The following is a 22,015-nucleotide window of genomic DNA, read 5'->3' on the forward strand; positions in this document are numbered from 1 at the left end:
TGCAGGACCTGTTACTTGCCGTTCCGCTAAAATATATGCCCACGAGAGGCTTCTAAATGAATGCAGTTTGCAGTGAAACAGATTTAATGCATTCAATTAATTGCCAGGGTGCTTGTGATGGTAATTGCGAGTAATGAATCTATATCAATGTCACCAGAAGAAGTAGAGTTTAAATCTATATTGAGGAGGGGCTGAAAATCAATGCATGGTACTCATTTAATTATGTGTGTCTGAGTTAAGCTTCGAGAGCCTGTGCACGGCTTTAGCGGGGACGCTGCTGTTTAGATCTGATTAATGATCAATAGGATGTTTACTGCCCTTATTTGCAACAGAATCAATGAGGATTACTTCTGATGCACAAAGGAAACTCTAGAAGTGCCATAAGTAATGAACAAGCTTGTTAGAGAGATTTCTGGCATCCGCTTCGCATGCTACAAGTTGAACCTTGCAAAATGGTTTTATCAGAGAGCAACCTCGGAATGTCCTTGTGGACGCGTCGGAGCAGATCATTATATCGCTGAGATGAATGGAGAACAAGACCTATGTGAAAGGCCAATTTTTTACAGTTATTAGATTCTCCATAATGGCTAATTCAAAACAAGATGTTAAATTCTGTGTCAGTGCCATGTGCTTGTTATATCGTGCTGTATCAAATACTGTTTCGGGTCCAAACCTTTACGTCTATTCAAATGAAAATCGTTTATAGCACACCTTTAAATGTGCACTACAATTTCAGGCACATAGCTCAACAATATTTTAACGATTTAGAAAAGATAGATCATTGTTTAGCCAACTGAGATTTTGGTATGAAAATAAAGGTTATATATGGTGACCATACGTCCCCATTTTTTTACATCCTGGCATTTGTTTCGAAGCTTCATGAAGCAGTGTTTTAAAAGTAGCCATCACTATTTTTCACAAGTTGGTATGATTCTTTAGGGTTTTCATGAAATGTCTGCAAAATACTTTGATTAAAATTCCTCAAAACAACACCTAATATGATAATGAGCTACTGCTCACTCCACCCCCTTGTATTTGGTGATGCATTACCATTAAAAACTGAACTAAGCCACTGCGTCCTCAGTGGCTCTGATGTCGGGAGAAAAGAAAGACTTTTACATCCAATTACAAAATACAGCTGCTCAAGCGTGGAGGAAATGGCAGACAACGTACAACTGGCTGAGGGCGGAAACATGCAAATATGGAACAGTCTGTCAGTGGTGATGGGTGGAGCCTGAGCAGTATGATGTCATATTGTTTAGAAAATCAAAATGGCTTGTTAATTGAGAATGTTTAGGTTTTTTGAAGATTAGGAAAAAGGAGTGAATGGATTATTATTATTTTTTTTTTTAAATCATTGGAGGATGGTCGTGTCCACACACTGCTAAGACACATTTATATGCAAACACCATGTACAAGTGATTTTTGCATGCGATGTTCCCTATAACTGTATTGCTGCATTGGACACAGTGAGAAAACATTTATGTATTTAAAATAATAAAATATAACTGATATTTATGCAATAATTTGGCATTTTAGAACTTGCCATTAACATATCATTATGTTGCATCACACAGATTTATAATGTGTGACCCCGGACTGCAAAACCATTCATAAGAGTAAATTTGTTGAAATTTAGATTTATACATCACTGGAAAGAAACCAATCTGAGGGTGCAAAAAAAATCAAAATATTGAGAAAATCACCTTTAAAGTTGTCCAAATGAAGTCCTTAGCAATGCATATTACTAATCAGAAATTAAGTTTTGATATATTTACAGTAGGCATTTTACAAAATGTGACCCTGGACCACAAAACCAGTCATAAGGGTCAATTTTTCGAAATTAAGCTTTATACATCATCTGAAAGCTGAATAAACATGTTTTCCATTGATATATGCTTTGTTAGGATAGGACAATATTTGGCCGAGATACGACTTTGAACATATGGAATCTGAGGGTGCAAAAAAATCAAAATATTGAGAAAATCACCTTTAAAGTTGTCCAAATGAAACTCTAACTAATGCATATTACTAATCAAAAATTAAGTTTCAATATATTTACAGTAGGAATTTTAGTAAAAATATCTTCATGAAACATGATCTTAATTTCCTAATGATTTTTGGCATAAAAGAAAAATCAATAATTTTGACCCATGTAATGTATTTTTGGCTATTGCTACAAATATACCCCAGCGACTTAAGACTGGTTTTGTGGTCCAGGGTCACAAATATCTTCATGGAACATGATCTTTACTTAATATCGTTAAGATTTTTGGCATGAAAGAAAAATCTGTCATTTTGACCCAGTGTATTGTTGGCTATTGCCACGAATATACCCGTGAAACTTATGACTAGTTTTGTGGTCCAGAGTCACGTATAACTCATTACAAAAAACTTCTTAATATTTCAGGAACACTTTCTAGAGGTCATTCAGAATCAGGAGTTCCTCCTGCTGCCCACAACGGAAATAGTCAAGCTTTTGTCCAGTGATGACATCAATGTTCCAGATGAAGAAACCATCTTCCAAGCACTGATGATGTGGGTTCGCTATGACGTGCAGCACCGGCAGCAGGATCTGGGAGTGCTGCTGGCATATATTCGACTTCCCCTTTTACCACCACAGGTTTGCCAGTAACATTCATATGGGACTCTTGGTCATTTTATTACAATTTAATTCAATCACTAAAAACCTTTGTGTTGATCTCTTATTTAATTGTTACTCTTTAACATTCTTCTTTTGGATTAATGCACCATTTTTTTTATTTAGCTTCTTGCTGATTTGGAGAACAATAAGATGTTTTCAGAAGACCTGGAATGCCAGAAGCTCTTGATGGAAGCCATGAAGTACCATCTTCTGCCAGAGCGCCGTCCAATGCTACAGAGCCCAAGAACCAAACCACGGAAATCCACTGTTGGATCGCTCTATGCTGTTGGAGGCATGGACGCCTCTAAAGGTGGACCAATATTTAGTTCTTCTCTAATACTTCTCTTATAACAGTTCTTCTCATTGTCATTAAAATGAAAATTTTGTACAGTAGAATTAGCATAGCAACATGGAACTTACAATAAACAAAGCCTCTGTTTACTTCCAGGGTCTACAACAATAGAGAAGTATGACCTTCGCACAAACAGATGGATCCAAGTTGGCATCATGAATGGGCGAAGACTTCAGTTCGGGGTGGCAGTGATCGATAACAAGCTCTATGTGGTTGGAGGAAGGGATGGACTCAAGACCTCTAACATGGTGGAGTGCTACAACCCAATTACTAAAGTGTGGTCCACCATGCCGCCAATGTCAACCCACAGACACGGATTAGGTAAATGCTTCAAATGTTTTTGTAATCTTATTACACAGCACATATGAATAATTGTTATGGAGTAATGCTTAGTAATTAAATTTGATTCTGTTTGTGCCACAGTATTAATGGGATAAACATGGTATAAAGTTATTAAAGAACCTGACCCACAAATCTGACCTACAGCATTAAACAACAACAGCCCTCAATGTATGAACACTTTAAAAGTCCTTTTGGTCATTAACAAAATTACGTAGCTTTAACAGATCAGTAATTCATAAACATTCAAAATTGAAAACATTAGAAATTATCTTGATCCAACATTAATGATGCCCATATTTATATATTTTGAATGTATTTGTACTAATCTATAATATAAGAAAGGCACTACCTTACATTTATAATCGCAGTGTGCATGATGTAATTTATAAGGCTTTGCTTATTAATATTAACCAGGGCTCAATGCAAAGGATTTTTTCTACTGGCCTGGTCAAAATTTTCACTGGCCCTGCCACAAAAAAATAAAATTGTTGCTCTTATCATTGTTTTTGACTCATGCTATGTTTTATTTTAATAAATAAGCTTCTATGACACCAAACTTTTACATACCAAATAAATTATACAATTCTCAATTCCAATTTTAATACCACAGCAAAACCTGCTATCCTAACAAATATAGAGTTCAAACATTATTTGTTTGTTCTTTAATTATTATTAATATTTTATTACAAATGAAAAGATGCTTTAGGGAAAAACAGCAGACGGACAAAAAGAATGCAAACTCAGTCTCTGCCAGCAGGTGGCGCTTATGGAATAACAGTGATATTGTGTTTCCTTGGTTACCGCTGTAAACAAAGCAGTGCCGTGATTATGAACGTAACTTTAAATGCATTATACAAAGGCAAATGAAAAGAAAACGCCATGTACCCTGGTGAAAAAAACAGCATATGCTGGTAGGCATGTTTTGATGCTGGGATGCTGGTTAAGTATGTTTTGGTGCTGGTTTAAGCTGGTCCTTTGCTGGTTTATGCTCGTCCTTGACCAGCAACATGACCAGCATAAACCAGCAAAGGACCAGCAAAAACAAGCAAAAGACCAGCATAAACCAGCAAAGGACCAGCTTAAACCAGCATCAAAACATACCTAACCAGCATCCCAGCATCAAAACATACCTACCAGCATATGCTGGTTTTGTCACCAGGGTAAACTTTTCTTAAAACAGACAGTTCCCCTCAGAGATACATACCCCCGTTTCAATATTTAGGATAGTATTTCCAATATTTTGCACATTGTGAACCGTGATCTTGTTCTGGCTGCTGCAGTATTTTTTCCTCTTTGCGTTCGTCTTGAGCGTCTCTAGCCTCTGCTAATGGATGTTTAAAGAGTTTGTAATATTTCCACACATATGACATTTTGAAAAATGATTGCTTGCAGTTCGTGTGCAAGTCTGGAAAAGAGATCAGTTGAAATGTGTCCGGTCGGTGCATCTGTATAGACTAAATATTGATAATTCATTGTTAAAGTTAATCGTCAAGATGAGTATTTTGACATACTTTTATAGGCTATTTGTCCGTCAGAAACACGTCTCTCTGTGATCGCTTGACATTTTAAATGAACAAGTCTTAAAAACACGTGCAAATGATAAACTTTCGTGACGACGCGGCAGTGACAAATTCGTCAACTGTCCCGAGGGTCTTTTACACTGGCCCCGGGCCATCGGGCACTCCTTATTGTCGAGCCCTGTTAACGAGGCATTTTTCACCTAGAAGATTTATTAGAAGACAACTTATTAGCTGAAAGGAATACATTGCTAATCAGCTGATGAAGAAGCAGCAATCCTACTATTATGAGGGCATAGTTCATGAATGAATATTTATTTATTTATTTGACTAATTGGCTTTACTTTCTAGGTTACCAAACCGTGTCTGCATGACTCAATTAATAGTCACGCTCCATACAATATCGGTTTTGTTGATATTCTCACATGACGTGTTTTGGTTCAATAATAGCTAGACAGAGCATAATGGAACAGATCTCAGACGTCTCCGCAGGCGTTTTGAAATATTTTGACTCTTGACACTCTTAGAAACGGTTCATGGCTCAAGACGCTGAAAAGCAGCTGAACGTGACTGAACAGAAAAGACGGCCCTGCAGATTACAGCCCGAGGAAATTTAAGAATGTGTCGTGTCAACTTTCTCAGTTTATCAAAAGCAGTCAGTCACAGTGTGAAACTTAATTTGCGTATAAAGTTTGGTTCATTAGGGAGATTATAGGTTATTTTGTGCTTTACTTTAAAGCTGATAAATCACTGCATTGGAGCTTGAGTAATTTTTACCAAAAGTATGTGATCTATGACATCCACAGCTTTGCTTGTGACTACTTCGATATCTGGTTCAAAAGGAGTGAGAATTAACTTTTTTTTTCTTCTCCAGTATCAAATAAAGCCCAAATGCCTATGAAATGTAGTTCTAATTTGGGCAAAACACCAGCACTTGGTCTAGTTTAGTGACTAGGTCCTTTTAAAATATTGCTGCAAAAAGACTTTAAAACTTTGAAACCTTAAAAAAAAAATTCTCTTAAAACTTAAAAACCTTAAAACTTTTTTTTCTCAGATCAGTGCTTCAAGCGAACGTCATAATATTTCAAATGCTTCAAAATTTTGTCTTTCAATTTAAAAAAAAAAAAGAAGAAATATTAAAAAATTCGAATGGTAGGCATTATATGATAAACCCATGAACCAGTATGGGTTTTAAACTGATCTCCAGTCAGTTTTTTAATATAGGTTCTGTTTTAATGACAAACATATGCTTTAGTAATAAAAAAGGAGAGTGATCGTTATGTTACTAATTGGCTTAAATTACATTTGAGTTCATACTAATACTAAATAGAGTTGTTTTCAGACTAAAGTTCATGAAAACAATTGCATTTGGTACATAAAAGGTGGACAAAGTACACAAATCAAGTACAGTAAAACTATTAAATACTCCTTTTTAATTTTACTTGGGTAAAAGTACAAAATTACTTGTACTTAAATATTAAAAGTAAAAAGTACTGATTGATAAAGGTTTATTTATTTATCAATTTTATATACTCTATCCTCCTGCTAAAAATACGTCAATCGCTGATTGCTATTGATAATTACTGCAAATTCAAGTGTGCAAACAAGTGAAAATAATAAAATATATCATGTAGTATATATAAAAATGAGGAAAAACAAAACGTGTTGCCAAATATAAATATACAGTATAAAAACAGGTCACATTGGGCAAAATGTGTTACAATTTTAAGAGAAACATTATGCAAATATATTACTTTTACATCGTTGACCACATGACCTAAATATGATTTCAGTTTACAGTAATAAATGCTAATAATAATAATAATAATAATAACTTACTAATGCCATCAGTTGTGCATGCACTCAAGCAACTAAAAAGAATCAGTTTTTTAAATTGTACACCGCTGTTACATCTCGTAGTGCTTGACGATTCCTCCAGTTTAAAATAATGAGGAATGACATGTTTTGATGAAATGTAGTGGAGTGAAAAAATCTATTATATTATGATTTGGAATGTAGTGAAAAACACACTGTGTGTTGCCAAATATAAATACACAGTATAAAAACAGAGGTCACATTGGGCAAAATTACCAAGAAACGCATTATGCAAATATACTGCTTTTACTTTACTGACCTCATGTAAAAGTTTCCCGAAAATAAAAATGCTCCAGTAAAGTACAGATACTTGAAAATTATACTTGCGTACAGTAAAAATAGTTACTGTACCCCACTTGAAAATATGTTGTTATACATGTTTAGTCCACGTTTGTGCTGTGTTATTCTCAGTGTCACCAGCATGCAGTTTCTGTTTAGCATGGTTTAGTACAGAAGCATTTTATAAAATAAAATTAGTAGTAATAGTGTTGTAGTAGTTACTGAATTGTATTTGTTACAGAACAAAGGGAAAACTTACTGCTGTGCATCTAATTCAGTAAACACGCCAAAGGCAAAAGAGTGTGGGCATAACAGTAAACTGTCTCCGTCACCTCAAGAGATAGCAATAGAAATAACTGAACGGTCAAACATCAAAACAACTATGTATAAATTAACAAAGGCAATCTGGGCTGCACATAAACATGTATATAAAAAATATGGCAGGTAATTTAAACTCCGAGGCGAAAATGCACTGTACAATAATCCCATAAAACTGACACTCAAAGGTTGCTCATTGAGGCCTATAAAGTGCACTGCAATATCATAACCAAAATGTTGGTCAAGGGACGATTTATATGTCAGGACCCCAAAAGCGACAGCCAGAGATTTATAACAGAAACACGAGAGACCCATGCTGTAAAGGGAGCAGCGAGATGCACCATGAATACATAATGCTTACCACAGCATCTTAGGGCTCTTGTCCTTAGGGTTGCACCGGAAGAATGTCTTCTGATATGTGGTTAAAACGAAAAACCTCTTGATGTTCATTGAAATTAATTCCATTTTATTACCATTTAAAATTTTGACTATTGCCAATTTCGATACATCACAAAGGCGAAGACGCTTGGTATTGAATTGTGCATTTGTCTGATGTATGGTGTGTGCCGCCAAAGGCTGAGCCCAGTCTTACTTTTTCTTTTATTTATTTCTTTATTTGTTCGAAAAGGAATTGCTGTGCTAGAGGGGCCCATGTATGCAGTGGGAGGCCATGACGGATGGAGCTATTTGAACACAGTAGAAAGGTGGGACCCCCAGGCGAGGCAGTGGAATTATGTGGCCAGTATGTCCACACCACGCAGCACCGTTGGAGTCACTGCTCTCAATGGAAAGTAAGGAATTCATTTTGTCCTATTTTCATTTCACTATGATACAATTTTAAAACATTTACATTTAAGTATTTAGCTTTTAACAAAGCAATTTGTCAGAGTTAATTGCTGAAAAATCACTACACCCTTACCTCATTTAGTATTCGCAGGACTATGAATATGCAAATGAGTCCCGCCTCCACTCATTCATAATTGAGGAGAGATAAATTAGCTGTTCCTTACAGAATAACTAAAAAAAATCTATAATAAGGCCTTCTGTGGTGAAAATCAAGTTTTCAAAGTTGTTTACATGTCTGTCTGTTGTGTTTAATATGATTAAAGACAAACCATGTACAGACTCATGAGTTAACACCACTGCTGAGCATTTTCCCTTGAAAACTGCAGTGTACCAAAAACAATTTTAATTCAGTTTGAAACAGCCCGTTTACTACCATCACAAACATATATCCAGTTCCATCAACTTGCAGAATGGAGCTTTTCATACCACTAGCGTTTCATGTTTTCATCTATTACAGTTCTATGTCTGACATTATAGAGAGCGAAATATAAATTGCATTACCACTGTATAAATTTATTTTCCTCTTTTTCTAAGGAATTAATTTCTGGTTCAATTCTGTTTGAATTCATAGTTGCAGAGCACCCACAAAAACATAAGGTGTTCTCCAATAACTTTAACCATTTTAAAAAGTCCACTGAGGTTTGGGAAACTCTCTGATTGGTGGATCTCACTTGTGTCCCTGCGGATCGTAATACACTCAAGTGCCTGTTGTGTGTTATTTACTACAGTTAACTGAGTGAAAATGGAGCAGTAATCTGAGCAGCTGTGATGGAGAGAAGGCAGGGACTAATTTGCATATTCATTATTTCATGCATACTAAAAGATGTAAGGGTGTAGAGTTACATTAAAGCCATTTTAAGGCATTTTTTACAGAAAAAAATAATTTTACACTAAGTGCAAAAAGCAATAGATTTCCTAAACAGCATATTTTCTTAGCGATAGATGCTGTTTACACTAAGTGGAAATAGCAATAGATGTTATTTTACACTAAGTGCAAATAGCTATAGATTCTATTTACACTATGTTAAAATAGCAGGATTTTCTGCTATTTATAATACTTATTGCAAATAGAGGAAATTATCTATGAAATAATAACGTATAGAGTGTGAATTATAGTTTTAATTCAAATTATTAAATGGATTCTGCCTTATTGGGACAATAAGCCCTCCCTACGCATACCCTAACCTTAACGTATACTTTGTTCAACCTTTTGATTATTTCCTTCATTTTTATAGAAAATAAATGCCTTTCCAATATGTGAGATTTAAAAAGAGAGAAAAAAAGTTTGCCAAAAGGCAGATTCGAACGCAAGTTGAACGCATTTTTTTTAAAACACTTTTGTAGTGTTGACTACAAAAGCAAAAAATTAAATTAGTGACTTTAAGAGGATACTATGCTATTTTACTGCTGTTATATTGAAATGTGAAGACTTTTTAATTTCTATATATTTTTAAGAAAAAAACATACGTTTTTAAAAATGTAAGAAGAAAAGTGTAAAAAGGCTTTTCTATCAATAGCAGTATGTGCAGTGTGCTGTGGCTGATTGCTTTTCTCCATGGATTCTCCTCATGATGAGGTCTGAATTAGGTACTGGATCCAATATACAGCGTAACCCTGTACAGCCAGACGGGAGTTAATAGGCTCTGAGACCAAAGACCCTCTGGTGTCTTTTACATTAAAGTCACTTGAGTGGCAGGCTAGCTGCTGTTAGCTCTGTCCAAGAAAACGGAGACTGGGTTTGAATCTAGCCGAACATTGACTGATGACTCGTGGGGCGTTTCTGTAACCAGGTCAAAAACAAACCCTTCAAGCTACCTCTAGAGTCCAGTGTCCTACTTTTCAAAGTGATTAATTGATCGGCCTTTTCAAAGGGACATACCACAGGTATCTTTTTGAATTTCTGTAGGACATGGGTTGTCTGCCACTTCTGACCCAGAGACCTATTGCCAAGACACTCTGAAAAATCACCCTAATATAAAAATGCTTGAAATGCTTGGTACCACTGTAAAATCCCTTCCATTGACAACTTCCATTGACTTTTTCATTGTATTATGCTAGTTCCTTTATTTGTTGGACATAGCATAGTAACTAACGTTACTGTTTTGTGAGTGGTCAGTTAACTATCTTTATTTCATGTCCAAGTTTCTTTACACTAATGTATTGTACGCAGAGAGATTTTCTTTTGTTTATTGATGATTTCATGCCCTGTAAAATCAGCCGGTGACACTTTACAATAAGGTGTCATTTGGCAACATTAATGTTTTAACTCACATAAATTAATAATGAACAGTGCATTTATTAAACTAATTATTAAGCTTTGTTAATGTTAGTTAATAAAAATACAGTCGATCATTGTTCACGTTAGTAGAACATGTCTTTTATTTAGAAATTGTTGATTGACTTCTGACAGTGTGAAGCTTACAGGATACAGAATTTCCCTTAATTTGCAGTGTGGTCTTGCATACGGTTGAGGTCAGAAGTTTACACCCCCCTTTCAGAATCTGCAAAATGTAAATTACTTTACCAAAATAAGAGGGATCATACAAAATGCATGTTATTGTTTATTTAGTACTGACCTAAATAATATACATCACATAAAAGACATTTACATATAGTCTACAAGAGAAAATAATTGTTAAAAAATAATTAAAAAAATTACCGAGTTCAAAAGTTTACACCTCCTTGATTCTTAATACTGTGTTGTTACCTGAATGATCCACAGCTGTTTTTATTTATTTTTTTTTTTTAGCAATATTTGGTGAGTCCCTTGTTTGTCCTGAACAGTTAAACTGCCCGCTGTTCATCAGAAAAATCCTTTAGGTCCCACAAATTCTTTGGTTTTCTAGCATTTTTGTGTATTTGAACCCTTTCCAACAATAACGGTATGATATTTGAGATTCATTTTTTTCCACACTGAGGACAACTGAGGGACTCATATGCAACTATTACAGAAGGTTCAAATGCTCACTGATGCATCAGAAGGAAACACGGTGCATTAAGAGCCAAACTTTTTGAATTTAAAGATGAAGGTAAATTTAACTCATTTTGTCTTCTGGGAAACATGTAAGTATCTTTTGTAGCCTCTGAAGGGCAGTACTAAAATGGAAAAAATATGATATTTAGACAAAATAAGAAAAATATACACATCTACATTCTGTTCAAAAGTTTTCACCCCCTGGCATAATTTTCCTTCTGAAGCATCCTTTTGTATGATCCCTCTTATTTTAGTAAAATACTTAACATTTTGCAGATTCTGAAAGGGGGATGTAAACTTTTCATATCACAATTAATATTGCATATCACAAGATCCCAAAGTCAATAATTAAGTAAAAAAAAAAAACAGACAAAAATAAGACAAAAACACGCGTTTAAAAAATAAATAGGGTACATTTTGATGTCATGCCACTTCATAAATAGCAATTTCAGGGAGCAAATAATACCTTTTAACACAAAAGTTCATTTGTGACACTTGTGCCTGTGGTGATGCAGGATTAGTGCTCTATAATTGATTGTAAACTCATTCAGGTTTGGCCAAAGCTAGTTCTCTCAGCAGCCATCCTGGCAGGGGCCCTTGCCAGCTTTTTATTCTGTCTAAATAATGGGTATACAAGTACAGGTCCTGTCTACTCTGAAAAAAACAGTCTAATCCAGAGCTATTGTTTTACTAACATATTTCAAATTTCTAGTAAGTTCTTTAAAAACAACAACAGTATTTTAAAACACCAAAGGTACATGCCCACACTCATGATCAAAATTACCCCAGTGTATACAACCAAGTCTTTGAACTTCCCAGTACAGAAGTACATATTTCTTGCCAACTTCAGGTAAATCTTTTATGGATTTACAGGTTATTCGCCGTAGGCGGTCGTGATGGAAGCTCCTGTCTGCGATCGATGGAATGTTTTGATCCCCACACCAATAAATGGAGCATGTGCGCACCCATGTCAAAGAGGAGGGGCGGAGTAGGCGTGGCCACATATAACAGCTTCTTGTATGCAGTCGGAGGACACGATGCACCAGCTTCAAGCCATTGTTCACGTCTCTCTGATTGTGTGGAGAGGTAAGCTGCCACGACACAGCATCTGGCAAGAAAGAAATCACCTAATCACAGTGACAACAACACTCCACAGAAAGCAGGCTGCGAGTCTTGGCACATAGTTATGGGTGCCAAGTACCATCATTTGCACGTTTATTTGCAAATCTGGACACACTTTACTCGATTGTGAAATCTTTGTTACCTTGTCAGTGAGGAATGTTGTAGGAAACTACAGTAATCTGGTGTTAGACGCCCCCTGCTGGAGATGATCTGAAGTACAGTCTTAACTTTGTAATAATTAAAATTTAAATCTCACCAAGGCTGCATTTAAATGATCAAAAATACAGCAAATTATTATAATTTAAAATAACTTTTTTATTCACACATATATATTTTAAAATATAATTTATTTCTATAATGCAAAGCTGAATTTTCAGCATCATTACTCAAGTCTTCAGTGTCACATGATCCTTTAGTAATCGTTCTAATGTATATCTATATCTAAAAAGTCTAAGTGGTTGTGAGGGGAAAGGCTAAATGAATAATAACTGAAATAAGTACTTAAAGAACAATAAGACATCCTAATTAATGAACAACTGCCATCACAAACTTCAACTAATTACTCTGTTATTACTCTGCATGCTGAAAGCACAATAGACTTCATTGTCAGGGATGATAATCATAGTCCTTGAGCTTTCAAAGGCTTCCATCTTCTTGATTACAGACTGGCTGCTGTTTAACCTCTCTATGCAATTATGTCTCATTTTATTCAGCGGCTTGTATTGAAGTGCTAGCACAGGTTTAAACTGTGTCTCATACGTTCTGTACTGCATTTGCAGGTATGATCCCAAAACAGATACGTGGACCACAGTGTCCTCTTTGAGCGTCCCCCGGGATGCAGTGGGTGTGTGTCTGCTGGGAGACAGGTTATATGCGGTCGGAGGATATGACGGTCAGACCTACTTAAACAGTGTTGAGTCCTATGATGCACAGAACAATGAATGGACTGAGGTGGGTGGATTGAGTTCATCTTTAAATCAGACTGTCTTTAAAGGAGTGGTTCAACATTTTTGACTTCAAGGGCCCCCCATTGTCCACAACAATGTCCAAAGACCCCATTGTTTGTGATTTAAAATATTTAATCAGGTAGAAATTGTGTGTAGAAAGTAGTGATGGGAGAAACTAACCGTTTCAAAGCCTTGAATCAATTGAACCAATTGCTTCGCAAAATGATTCGTTGTTTCGAAGCGCACGAGACACCACATGCTAATGACGCCTGCTGGTCAGAAGTGTGTTAATGCGACAAAAACTCAGGTTAAACGTGCATTAAAAAAACCCTTTAAAACCAACTGCAAATGTTTTCTTGAAAGTATAATGGAATAAAAATAATAAAATACCAATAAATATGATGTGTCTGTATAATATGTGGTTTTAAAAATGAATCTGCAGGGTTTGTTTTGACAGTTTCATGAAAAGATTGTATATAGAGGTTCATGTTAAAAATGTCTACAGATTCATAAAACATGATTCATGGGTTCACAGAGATCGCCCCCCAATGGCAAAGCACTGAAATGTCGAAAACGTTTCAAAATGGTTATGATGTAATGAAGCTTTGTTTACTGAAATCATGTGACTTTGACAATTTGATACGTGCTCCGAACCACCATTTAGAAACATTTGATTCACAAAAGCTTTGAAAGTTCACGCCCATCACTAGTAGAAACATTTTTAAAAGTGTTCAATCCTTATTCAGTTTGAGCTTTATTCAGTCATAACTTGAAAAATGTACATTGTATTCATTATAAAGAAGCTGATGGAATTATTCAATATTTAGAAATCACACTTGCAGTTAGCCTTCCTCATATATCCAGATTTAAGACATTGGAAACCCTGGATCTTCAAAAAAATAAAAATAAAAATAAAAATAAATAAATAAATAAAAAAAAAAAAAAAAAAAAAAATAAATAAAACTGTTGAGGGGGTAAATTAAAATAAGAAACTGGGTCTAGTCTTATTTTAAATAAAATTATTTTAATGCTTAAAATTAAGTGGCTTAAAGATGGTATGAAAGTATTTATACTGCTATTAAAATTGCATAAATGTTATGAGATCAGTGTTTTAAATGTAACATTTTGGATATAGAAACAATTAGGGAAAAAATAAATTAATTATCTTTTTAATTATGAAACTAAAACCACCAGTTGGTGGGGACTCAATGACTCACTCATCTTAATAAATGAGTCATTGAATCATTTGATTCATTCAAAAGGACTGAATTAAATGAAGCAAGTGACTAATGATTTTTATAAATGGATAATTATAAATGGATAATTGAATCCTTCTCTTAACAGATTTGTTATATGTGTGTATATATATATATAATGTGTGTGTGTGTGTGTGTGTGTATATATATCTTTTTAATATGAGTTATGTTTTTGCAAAAAAACTTGTATGGTTACTGTGAGGCATTTACAATACAACTAAATGGGACAAAAGTGTGAAAAAGATTTTTTAAAAAACGCTTCTAATTTTATAAAACACTTACAATACACCTCAAATAATACAAGTGTTAACAGAAGAATTAAAGTCTTCAATTTAGGCTTTTACAATGCCATGACAACAAAAGTTAATTACGTATAACTTTACAAAGAAAAGATAAGTGATTTTTGTTTTTTTTAATGAAAGTAAAATGTTAACATGCATGCTGTTTATATGTTGTGGCTATAATTTTGAAACAAGTGAGTATCTTAGCTTTTACTGATTAGCCCAATTCACTTGCATTTTACTGTAAGTTCACTTAACTTTACTGTGATACCCAGATATTTCACTTTTTTTTTTTTTTTTTTTTAAAAAGAAAAACAGAAGAGACAATTCAAAATTAACATTCATGTTAATCAACATTTATGCCACAAAAGCTAGTATTGAACCTAAAATACTACAAGAATTTTACAGCTATCCACAGTTTTGACCAACCATGTTTCTGCAAAGAAGAATGAGAGACAAAAACACCTATAAATGTCCTAGAACATTAAATATGTCAAAACAGTTAACTTTATGAATGTTCCTTGAATGCTTGGATGATGTACGTCTGTGAACGGGAAGTGCAAGCATTTCCTGCCATTCATCTGTTTTCCACTGTGTCACAATGGCATGGAACACCATGAGGTTAACCGCTCTTTCCTTAGCCAGACTGAGTTACAAACACACTATTCAAGTCTAGTTTGCCTCCTGTCTAAACCTCCCATGGCTCCGTCTTGCTCTCGCCTTCATAAGATTACCTGCAATGGGCTGTTAGTAGACCGAGAGCAGAGCGGAGGAGGGAATTTGCTGTGGTTGGACACTGGTCATTAACCTCTGTCTCTTGTTATTCTAGGAGGTCCCTCTAAACATCGGGAGGGCGGGGGCATGTGTGGTGGTCGTGAAACTGCCTTAAAGGCTCAGAGTCCCTGAACTGTGACCTCAGAAAGAGGCCTGCGATGTCAACACCTTGGAATGCTCTTTTCACGTAGTACACAAAGTTCATCAAAGCTATCGTCAACACTGGATTCATCCTTAACAGATTTAGACATCCGTGTGCCATTCTGTTTTTGCTCGGAAATATTACAGACTGGAATAAAAGGGAAAAAATGCTTATAAGATTTTACTTAAATTATATGAGACATTTTATATTAAAAGAATACTTTTGAAAATGTATCCAGGCAGAATTTGAGTTACAGTTTTTCATTTTAATATTTACATCTTGTTAACCTCATCACATTTTTGACATCTTTTAACTGTATGAAAATCAAATGTAATTTTAAAGACAGCAGCATACTTGTTTACTTGTGCAATTTTGTGGAAAATGTATTTTGATCTTAGATAAATGATTTTAAAAGACCACTGTGAATACTTCCAGTTGTACGCTTGCAACAAAACACGCTGGTTTACTCAAAATGTTTGTGAACATACTCATACTTTTTTTTTCTGAGGCTAGGGTCAGCACAATATTACTTTAGGAAGCTGTCTCTGAAGTAGAAAAAAAAAGCAAAACATATAAACAAAAAACACCAAAGTAATTAGCACGTATTGGTAAGTTGTTATTAAAATGGTAATAAGGTTTACAGTAGAAAATATACTATTATATCATATTGATATTTCACCTTTATGTAAAGGTTTTGTAATTTGTATTGTACATAGTCCCTGGTCCTGTGTAATTTATCATTACGTGCTGGCATGCTATTTCAATATGTTTGAATGCCATTACTAAATATTTTAAAGACCCTGTGAAATCACATATTGTATGAACCAGAGGTTGAAGTGGATAATATTAAAAGACTCATCCATTTATTTTTTTATAGCAGAAGACTTTAGTTTTTTTCACAAAATGTGCATATTAGAGCTGCACAATTCTGGATAAATTGGGATTCACATTTTTTTGTTTGTTTAAAAACAGATAATGATTCTCCTGTGATTCTGAATAGACAACTACAACAATTCAACAATTAATTATCTTCTAAAAAATGGTTTAAATAGTCTTTATTTGCTATATTTAGGGGTGGGCGATATACCAGTAGACACGATTAACTGGTAGAAATTTGTCACCACGTAGAGATTATGGACTATCATCTCGCGGTTACACGCTTGTGTGACTTTGCTGTGCTACGTGGTTACGAAAATGTAAATGTTTTTATGCATTGCAGATTAAAAACAAGTTATTTAAACCATTAAAGCGCAACCAGAAGCGAAAGAGAACTCATTTTAATAAATGCGTGAAGACTGTGCTTATAGAATGCGGGAGTATTAAAGTTATTTTTGCCACTTTATGGGCCTTGAACTGATAAATACACACACTTGTATGCAGTGTTGTGGGTAATGCATTACAAGTAATGCAAGTTATGTAATCAGATTACTTTTTAAGTAACTAGTGAAGTAACGCATCACTTTTTAATTTACAAGAAAATATCTTACTTTACCAAATAAGTAATGCCAGTTATTTTTTTTCCCCATTTATTGATTGAAAGCTCTCCAGTCCCCATGTTGAGAGAAACTGGGAGTAAGCTGTTAGTTTAGTTTAGTTACTTTAGTTAGTAAATGTGAACATGCATTAATTTATGAAAACAAAAAACAAAAAACAGATTCAGTATTTCTCAAAATTAATAAAAGCAGTGAAATGCAAAGCTTAAATAATTTAAATGTTAAATAATATAAATATCCCTTATGTATTTGATTCCATTTTATTAGTGTCTTTGCTGCTGACCTTCAATGATCCAATTCAACCATACTAATAAGCAAAAACTACTCAAGATAAATTAACATTTGTTGTTCTTTTTTTTTATATTGCTGAAGAATGTTGAACTTTGTTCTTCTGCATTTGACTATACAGACGTGAATTTACTTTTCTTTCAGCCTAAGGCTTTTGGTGTGAAAGTGCTTTTACATTTGCCAAAAATAGAACTTTTTATGTTAAAACAAACAAGCAAGCCCTGCTCAGATTTAAAAAGTAAAGCATTACTTTTAAAAGTAACTTAACTTGTAACACTGCTTATATGTGTCAAAATGTCCATCTTTGGACTTATCCTCATAAACACAGTAATTTAAGTCTTAAGTGAAAGCAAACAGCTGAGAAAGAAAAGTTGTGCAACAGTATATTGGATCTGGGCAGCTCTTAAAGTGACAGCAGTCTAATATTCCTGCTGTCTGTCATTCAAGTTATTTAAACAACAAACGAGAGAAAATCTTTCCCTGCTCTCGACTAAATCACTTTTGTAACTTTAATAAGAAAAAAAAATATATATTTAATTTACACTGCAGAATATGCAGTGTTTTTATACATTTGATTACTTTGTACAATCGATTTATTTGTTCTACTGTTTTTTTTTTGGTTCTACTGTAATTAGTTTCTTCTTCTTCTTTTTTAATCCCTCACTGTTTACTTATCTTCAGTGAGCCTCAGTTTTTTTTTTTTTAAATTTAGACTAGTATTAGTTTTTTGTGATATTGACGCTAGTAACAAAAACTATGAAATGTCTACATTATCAGTTATTTTTAAATCATAAATACCTTATTTAGCAAATATAACTATGCTGTGATATATTTTGTTACTGTGAAATAAAATGACTCATATTGTGGTTGTGTCACCACCCCTAGTTCTAGTATGGGATGAATCAGCATTTTTTAACAAATTCACTAATTAAAAATCTTCCAAGTAAGGATTCAGTGCTTAACACAGTACATTTTAAAACAGTCACTTGTCGCCACCTACTGGTGTAACAGTGTAACAATACAATCTTAAAGAAGTAGTTCTCTTCCAGAACAAAAATTTACAGGTAATGTACTCATCCAATATGTTCATGTCTTTTTTTTTCTTCAGTTGTAAAGAAATTATGCTTTTTGTGGAAAACATTTCAGGATTTCTCTCCATATATATGGTGCCCCAGAGTATGAACTTCAAAAATGCAGCTTCAAAAGGCCAGCCAATGAAGAAGTTATTTTGTAAAAAATAAATTACAATTTATATACTTTTTAACCTCAAATGCTCTGTGTGAACTCTGTTCTTTTGGTTCCTGACAGTTCTTCGATCTTGTTTTCTCCTCCAACTTTAAAATCATCCTACATCACTGTTTTACCTTATTTTTGTAAAGGGTGTTTGATATTCTTTGCATGTTCACTTTGTAAACACTGGGTCAGTACTTCTGTAGCTATATAGGACGATTTTGAAGTTGGAGGAGAAAATCAGATGGGAGTTTCTCGACATACCCTAACTCTCATGAATTGAAATACACAGAGTTCACACAAAGCTAAAAGTATATAAATTGTATATATTTTTTTTCTTTAAGAAAAAGATCGTTTTGCTAGCTAAGGCCCTTATTCCTTGGCTGGGATCGTTTAGAGCCATTTGAAGCTGCATTTAAACTGCATTTAGGAAGTTCAAACTCAGGGGGCACCGTAGAAGTCCATTATATGAAGAGAAATCCTGAAATGTTTTCCTAAAAACTATTTATTTACAACTGATGAAATACAGACATGAACATCTTGGATGACAAGAGGGTGAGTACGTTATCTGTAAATTTTGGTTCTGGAAGTGAACTACTCCTTTTCACTATAAACTTTTATCCCAGTTCATCTTTGATAATTAGAATGTTTGTAACAGAAATAATGATACTTAATTATTTTAACAATTAATTGTGCAGCTCTAGTGTATATCTGCTGTTTTTTTTGTCTGTACACTAGTTTACAGACATGGACTAAATGCCACAGAACTCTTGATTTCACAGGGTTTTTAACCATGATGTCAAAATCAGTCATTAAACAATCTAAATTCTTGCTTTGTGATGTACTGACATTCATCTGTTTTTCTGACATGTTTTATTCAAGAGCCTCATTACCTGTTTGACTTAACTGGAATGTAACATGCTGATCAAGAATAAGTTTACTAGTGTGACACATTTGTACTACAGAAATGCTTTCATTGAATTTTTCATTGTTTTATATGGCATGCTGAAGAATCTTAGAAATAAAAAGTTATTCTCTTTCCTGAGTATTTCTATGGCGTATACAGTCTGAATAGACGCCGTGTCCTGCATATGCTGTTTCAAGCCCTTTATTTAATTTTTTTAATACTCCAGTGGCCTCCAGTGGTTGTCTCTTGTACCGCATTTGATGCATATTGCCTCAGCTGTGGATGTCTTGCAACCTCAGTGAAACTAATAACTAATTCCATTTGAAAATAAAAACACGATCATTGACTAGTCATCGACGATAAAATCAACACGGCTGATTTGTTTATGCTAAACGTTATGGATTAGAAGTCAAAATCAAACAATAACCACAAGATTGCTACAGCGGTCAATAAATCCACTACATGGGTAGAATCATTATTCTACATGAAGGACATAACTGAATCAATATGAAATGAAAAGAGGCAATAGCACTTCAATCAAACAGACCCAGAGACCTAGGAGGTTCAAGTCCAGAAAAAAAAGACCCTGAATTGTTGCAGTGTAACCTTTAAAAAATTAATGTGTTATTTGTTGATAGTCTGAAATGTCACAAGATGAAAGTGATGCGAAAGGACAGAGTGATGTCCAAAGCCAGATTCTATCTGATAAATGGATAGATTGCAATTATAGTCTTTGTTCTCCAGCAGAGCACGAGCGAAACAAAGACTGAACATTTCAAAGGGAATAAAAATTGATTATTAATGCTACGCAATTGCCGAAGCACATCAGAAGACGGGGTGGAGAGAGAGTGCAAAAGGGCAAAAAGACTGCAGGTGTTGTTTCAGTCCCACCAGATGTTGGAAATGGCAATATCTGAAAAGCCTTCTGAAATTACCTGACCTTCGGTTCATGGCCTCATGGAAAGCTGCGTCTGCTTCATCCAAGCTGGAACTGAGAAATCAATGCCAGGACCTCTGAACGAAGGAAAGGTACAAAAATAAATATATACATATCCACTCACAGCATTTTACGTTTCATGTTTTATTAGCATTAGAGAATATTTTCTCAAATCACAAAACTTTATAATGATCTGTCACAAAATGCAATTTCATCTCGCAATAAAACTGCAAGTGTGATTTTGTTGGACATTACACAAAGTGATCTACGCGCCTGTCGATATCACTCGGACCATCAAATTACTTTGCATACTGATTGCAGCGCTCAAATAAGAATTCAATATAAACACGACAGCCTGGAATCCATCCAGTAAAAGTTGCGGCAGACCTTGCAATGACTTACAGTGAGACAGACTGAATCTGGCCCTGATGAACATGGCTTTACATTTTGATGTGTATGCATAATTTGTGTGTTTACAGCAGATGGTGCTGTTGCACTTCTAGTCCCATTACTACAAGTTTAAAAAAATATATATCAAAAGGCCAGTTCTCTATCCCTGCTATGAACAATAAATGTCAACTTGCATCAACTAGGTCAAGGGCAAGTAATTGAGATAATAATGCTGCATAATTATAAGGCCAGGCTGATGAAATATGAAGAAATTACATATGTAAAGTGTAAGTGCTACTCATTATGACAAATCACGCTGCATCTTAGAGTTACTTTTTTGCCAGCCGCGATCTAAAAAAACACTAGATATCTGTTGTCATGAGACTCTCCAGCTATTTTAAAGTCCCTGAATGGATCGCAATGAACTGAAGGACAGCAACAAAGATGCTTTGGATTCAAAAAAGAACAATTCTGTCATCATTTACTCACCATCATGTCATTCAAAACCTGTCTGCTGCTGCTTTTTTTTTCAAGGAACAGAAATTTTGGAATAATCATTATGCAGCTCTGGATATACAAGGACAGTGTAGTGTCTGGTTCAGTCAAACTCCAGGAAAAATAAATATATAAATACACTGCCATTCAAAAGTTTGGGAACAGTAAGATTTTTAATGTTTTTTTTTTAATGGTGTCTCTTACGCTCATCAAGGCTGTATTCATTTGATAAAAAATACAGAAAAAAACTGAAATATTGTGAAATATTATTGCAATTTTTAATATTGGTTTCCTATTTTACTATACTTTAAAATATAATTTATTTCTGCAACGCAGCGCTGAATTTTCATCAGCCATTACTCCAGTCTTCAGTGTCACATGATCCTTCAGAAATCGTTCTAATATGCTGATTTATCATCATTGTTGAAACTGTTGTGCTGCTTAATATTTTTTTGGAACCTGTGATACTTTTTTCTTTGATTCTTTGATAAATAAAAAATTAAAAGGAACAGCATTTATTCAAAATAGAAGTATTTTCTAACAATATAGTGTAAGTCTACTATCACTTTTTACCCATTTAACACATCCTTGCTTAATAAAAATATT

At 34.4% G+C, this 22,015-nt stretch overlaps 1 protein-coding gene across 4 annotated transcripts in view; it reads left to right on the forward strand.

The window, feature by feature from the left end:
• The window catches only part of klhl4 (kelch-like family member 4), a 45,013-nt gene extending 25,293 nt beyond the window's left edge, over positions 1–19,720 (forward strand). For all 4 annotated transcript variants that reach the window (XM_051127801.1, XM_051127804.1, XM_051127802.1 and 1 more), the window contains 7 exons: positions 2,411–2,623; positions 2,768–2,954; positions 3,093–3,317; positions 7,956–8,118; positions 12,021–12,233; positions 13,049–13,220; positions 15,583–19,720. In XM_051127801.1, the coding sequence (XP_050983758.1) occupies positions 2,411–2,623; positions 2,768–2,954; positions 3,093–3,317; positions 7,956–8,118; positions 12,021–12,233; positions 13,049–13,220; positions 15,583–15,642 (1,233 nt within the window). In that variant the 3' untranslated portion in view covers positions 15,643–19,720. The remainder of the gene's footprint in view (positions 1–2,410; positions 2,624–2,767; positions 2,955–3,092; positions 3,318–7,955; positions 8,119–12,020; positions 12,234–13,048; positions 13,221–15,582) is intronic.
• The last annotated feature ends 2,295 nt before the right edge of the window (positions 19,721–22,015 follow it).

Source organism: Labeo rohita, chromosome 14 (genome assembly GCF_022985175.1).
Source record: "Labeo rohita strain BAU-BD-2019 chromosome 14, IGBB_LRoh.1.0, whole genome shotgun sequence".
Classification (NCBI taxonomy): domain Eukaryota; kingdom Metazoa; phylum Chordata; class Actinopteri; order Cypriniformes; family Cyprinidae; genus Labeo; species Labeo rohita.